Here is a 5,522-nt window from a genome sequence, read left to right as displayed (position 1 = left end):
TTTGTGAAAGAGGCCTCCATATCTGACTTGTGGTCTCTTGATGTGATAGGCATTACTGATCCTACAGAACGTAAATCAAAGGCAGACTTAGAAAAAGCTACACATGATCATTTCAATAATACTGTGAAAGTTAATGAGGTTGGTAGGTTTGAAGTACGTTTACCTTTCTTGAAAGATCACCCACCTATATCTGAAAATTATGATCTCTCCCTCAGACGGCTGCAATCAACCCTGAAGAAATTAGAACATGGCAGTTATCGTGAAGGGTATGGCAAGGTGTTGGAAGAATGGCAGAAAGCTGGAATCATTGAGGAGGTTCCACTGGACGAAAGAGATAAACCAGCCCACTACCTCCCTCACCACCATGTTATTAAACCAGGCTCTACTACACCTATCAGGCCTGTATTCGATGCATCTGCCAAAGAGATGGGTAAGTGTTCATTAAATGAATGCTTGGATTCAGGGCCCAACCTCATTGAAAAAATTCCTTCCGCATTGGCCAAGTTTAGACAAAGGAAAATTGGCGTGTCAGGAGATATTACCAAAGCTTTCCTCCAGATTAGTGTAGCACCCAATGACAGAGATTTTCTGCGATTCTTGTGGCAGACTACAGATGGTCAACTTAAGGTATTCAGACACTGTAGAGTACTCTTTGGAGCTTCTCCAAGCCCATTCTTGCTCGAAGCATGTATCAACTTACACATTGATACCACACTGAGTCTTTGTAAAGAAGGAAAATCCAACTATTCTATTGAATTACTAGAACTCTTGAAAAATAGCTTTTATGTAGATAATTGTCTAGCCAGTGTAGACAACATAGAGCAAGCTCAAAGTTTCATAACCCTAGCCTCTTCAGTTATGATAGAAAGAGGATTCGAACTAAGAGGGTGGGAGAAGTCTGGTGACCAAGTAGACAAGACAACCAATGTATTAGGTCTTGTATGGGACAGATATTCGGACACACTAGCTATCAACACTGAAAGATTGTCAACAATGAAATTTGATAATGTCACTAAAAAGATCATGTTGAGTGCTGCCCACAGATTGTTCGACCCTTTAGGTATCATCAGCCCTGTTGTGTTGATTCCAAAGATATTGCTTCAACAAACATGGAAGGAAAATTTATCTTGGAACGAGGCAGTCAATGAAGATATCAAAACCAAGTTCCAGCAGTGGCTAGATGAAATACATTTCCTTGAAGAAGTTAAGGTAGAAAGATGGGTTAGAACGTCAGAACCAGTGTCTCAGCTAGAACTTCATGTATTTTCTGACGCAAGTCAATGTGCTTATGCAACTGTTATCTTCATTGTGGTGAGAAATGAAAACGATGTATCTATACATCTACTTGCATCTAAGGCGAGAGTATCGCCCACTACTAAGACGAAAAAGGGCATGACAATTCCTCGCTTAGAGCTTTTAGGAGCACTCATTGCTGCAAGATTGTATGCTACAGTAGTAGAAGACTACAAGTTACATGACGTACGTACAATCTTTTGGACTGACGCCACCACAGTGTTAGCATGGCTTCTTCGTAAAGAACCATGGGACGTCTTTGTTCACAATAGGGTTCAAGAGATTTGTAAAATCACCGCAAACTGTGAGTGGAGACATGTTCCGGGAGAACATAATCCAGCGGATTTACCCTCACGAGGCTGTACACCAAAGAAACTTCTACAGTGCAGATGGTGGGAGGGTCCGTCATGGTTAAAGGAACCGGAAGAAAGATGGCCAGTCTCAGAAGTCAAATTTGATGAGAGTGAAATCAATACAGAGAAGAAAAGAACGGTTGTCTCGTCAATGATCTGCACTGAGAAGCTGAACTGGTACAAATATTTCTCCAAGTTCAAACAAGTTGTCAATATGATTGGATGGATTTTACGCTTTAAAAATAATTGTGACTTTAAGAAGAAAAATGGTCACTTACCTGAGAATCGGAAACACCTGTCAGTTGAAGAATATAAGATTGCAGAAGAAAAGGTGTTTTGGCTGTGTCAACAGGACGGACCATTAGACATGGACAAGTTGAAACATTTGTCAATCATCCCTACTGACAATGGTCTCATTCGTCTAAAGACCAAGATTTCAAATCGTGAAGATGAGAATGATTTCTGTCATCCCATCTTACTCCCTGGCAAACACCCTGTCGTCCAGAGACTTATATTTGACATTCACACCGAGAATTGTCATGCTGGTACTCAAATGTTACTGTCTATTCTACGCCAGAGGTTTTGGATTACGGGAGGTAGACGAACTATTCGTTCAATACTAAAGAGTTGTGTAGTTTGTCAAAGATTTACTTCAAAGAATATACAAACACCAGCTATTCCCCTCCCTATTGACCGAGTACGAGACGCCAAGGTCTTCGAGATCAGTGGAGTTGACCTGGCTGGTCCATTATTTGTAAAGGATGACAAAGGAAGCCTAAAGAAAGTCTGGATCTGTTTATTTACATGTGCTGTATATCGTGCAGTAAGACTAGAATTAGTATTCTCCCTATCTACAGACAGCTTTATCATGGCATTAAGAAGATTTATCGCAAAAAATGGACGTCCAAGTATTATATACTCGGACAATGGTAGTAACTTTACCTGTTTCAAGAATGTTTGTGATAAACTTGACTGGGACACCATAGCAAGCTATAGTACTGCAAGGAAAATTGAATGGCGTCTCATCCCTCCTTCATCACCCTGGTGGGGTGGATGGTGGGAGCGTTTAGTAGGAGTTATGAAATCAGTTCTGAAGAAGATACTCGGACGAGCTTGTGTAGATACAGAAGTCTTACAGACCATTCTAGGTGATTGTGAGTCAATCATGAATCAAAGACCACTCACATACCTATCAGAAGATCCATCAGACTTGGCCGTACTTACACCAGCTATGTTCCTGAACGAGATCCAAGAAGTTGGTGTGCCTGAGTGGGAACTCATCCAACCCACAGATTTAAGAAAAAGGTATGTTCATAGACAAGAGTTGGTGAAAGGTCTTCGTGAAAGATTTCGCACAGAATATTTGGGTCAATTGCAGTTGTTCTCAAATAAAGCCAGTGGACTCAGTATCAAGGTTGGAGACGTTGTTCTCATTGGCGATGACAATGTCAAGAGAATTGACTGGCCAGTTGGTCTGGTCATTGAACTTATCAAAGGACGTGATATGGCTGTTCGGGTAGTACGTGTACGCACAATCAATGGAGTGGTTACAAGATCAGTACAACGTATTTATCCACTTGAACTTCACTTAGATTCAGATTCAAAGGAATTTAGCTTGTGAGTCAGTCATTCCTGACATAGGTAATCCTAACAATTCACTATCAGAAGTCAAATCTCCTAAAAGAAGAGTAGCTAGACAAGTAAAGGTTGTTGTCAAAAAACCACAGAGTACTCGATGTGGTCGAGTTATCACAAAGCCTCTGAGATTTGATTAGTATCTATAGTGTTAGATTGAAATATGAGTTATTCGTGAATTGTTCTTTGTATTATACTATGACTTTAATTTCTAAATTGTACCTAATTAATTTCGATTTGTTCAAGGCTTAGCTTTTAGCTGTTCAAAGTAGTTAGTTTTTCCTCCTTTGAAAATATGTTTGTAAAGTTTGATTTTTAGACAGCTACTTGTTTAAGCATATAATTTCTTGATTAGGCAGGTATTGTATTAGTCATTATTTTTTGAAGGAAGAAAAAATTGGTTCTTTAAGTTTGGTCATTAAGATTGATAAGGATCTATTATGTACATTGTTAACCTTATGATACTAGATAATTTTGATATACCTGATGACTTTTACCAAAGTGTATTTTGGATTAATGTAAATATTGTCATAGTGAATTTATTTTTATTAGCCCTTCATTGACCATTGTGACTTAAATTGTTTGGATTATTTTTGGGTTAATATTGTGTAATATGTATAATGTTCTTTGTATAATATGTAGGTACGTTTTCTTAAGCATTATGCATCTTTTGGTTCATTTTTTTGGTGGAAATTTGATCCTAAGCTCAAATTTGGTGGGAGGATGTCAGGGCGCCTCCCCCGAAAATCCTTGATAGCTCTCCCACCAGGCCCTACCAGCCTGTTCTCCTTTACGCTCTCCCTTCTCCACAGTTCCCCCCTACAAAAAACTCTAGGGGCGCTCAGTCGTCTGACATCTCTGTGTCGTTTGGATGAGTAAGTTCCTCGCTTCTATTCTAGTAAAACGACCCAAAAATCACTCGTCTATCGTATTGTTTGAAAGGTAAATAAAGTCTCCGTGCTTCTACTCCTAACTATATAACTATTCCTATATAAATGTAAAAAGTCTAACTATTTGTAAAAGGGACCGCACGAAAAAACTTTTATTGAAACTCTTACTCCGTTTAACTCTTTAAAGCTCAAACAAACCAAAAAGAACTTTTTTTTTCACACAAAAATTAACCAAAAGCCTTTATTTTCACGGAAAGGTTTTTACTAACACGACAAGTTAAGCAGTTTTGTACTTAAACTAAAGTTCTCAAAAAGTTTGTGTTGGCAAGTCCTTTACAAAAAACTATTGCTGTGACATTTTATAGTGAATGAGTAAAGTGTGAGAAAGTGTTTCCTATAGTCTGATAGTTTAAAGATACTCCACCTTCACCTTTTAGAACAACGCACTCGGACTTATACTTTATCTTATATGGAACACATACAACGGTTTATCCCTACCTCTATTTAAGACAACAACCAAAGTGCGCCTGGATCATGCATGTCAGTTTTCATTTTAATCATGGATTGTAACTGCTCTTCTACCCTATATTGTGTATAACCCATATCAGATGTTAGGACCTGTGTGCACTCTTGGACGAACATCCTAATTCTCTTCAATTAATGTCTCTACATATCCGTTTATCTCTCCACCACCCAAGTATGCGAAGGTAACTCAAGTTTATGTCTCAAAACCACGAGTTCAGGCAGCCTAAGCACTAAATTCTTAATGCATCACTGTTCCGTACGTAAGAACAACTGACATAACATCGACTTGGGACTTAAACTACATCACCAGACGTCATCGATGGTTCTCATTACAACCTCGGACCAGACTTAAAGTTTATGACTGTGTGTCAGTTGGTCGTACCTATAGACCTCGAAACGGACACTTCGTACTTATTTGGTGAACTTTGCAGACCAACCTTAGGTCAGTTTGAAAGCGGAATGATTTGATGACCGGAAGGCCCAAACCTATTTATATGAGTTCGAACTTTACAACTTTACTCCCTGTGTGTGACTAAAGGAAATATCCTCTCTATAAGGTCATACTTGTGACTTGAAAATAACCCTTACTCGAAAATTTGAAATGTAACCTTTATGTCTCTTTATAATTAACTGATGAAGAAATTTTGAATGCTGATATTGAACGAAGAAAGTAAGACTAAAAGACTGGAGCAAAAGAGAGATGTAAATTTCGATGTAATTCGGAATCCTTTAGCACACACTACAAGTGTGGGGAGTAAGTCTTTCATTTTGTTTGTTAAAACTTCTCGCGATTTTAAGTTTTTTGATCCTATAGCTAAACCAGCAA

At 38.6% G+C, this 5,522-nt stretch overlaps 1 protein-coding gene across 1 annotated transcript in view; it reads left to right on the top strand.

Annotated features, from left to right (window-relative positions):
* Nucleotides 1–215: 215 nt before the first annotated feature.
* LOC103523973 overlaps nucleotides 216–5,522 on the top strand; it is a gene marked incomplete at both ends in the record, with an annotated part of 10,018 nt that continues 4,711 nt past the window's right edge. The window contains one exon of the mRNA XM_008488982.1: nucleotides 216–3,263. Coding sequence (XP_008487204.1) covers nucleotides 216–3,263 — 3,048 coding nt within the window. The remainder of the gene's footprint in view (nucleotides 3,264–5,522) is intronic.

This window comes from Diaphorina citri, unplaced genomic scaffold, assembly GCF_000475195.1.
Source record: "Diaphorina citri unplaced genomic scaffold, Diaci psyllid genome assembly version 1.1 scaffold65151, whole genome shotgun sequence".
NCBI classification, from domain to species: domain Eukaryota; kingdom Metazoa; phylum Arthropoda; class Insecta; order Hemiptera; family Psyllidae; genus Diaphorina; species Diaphorina citri.
The sequence above is the reverse complement of the archived record's forward strand: the minus strand, read 5'-3'. Positions and strand labels throughout refer to the sequence as shown.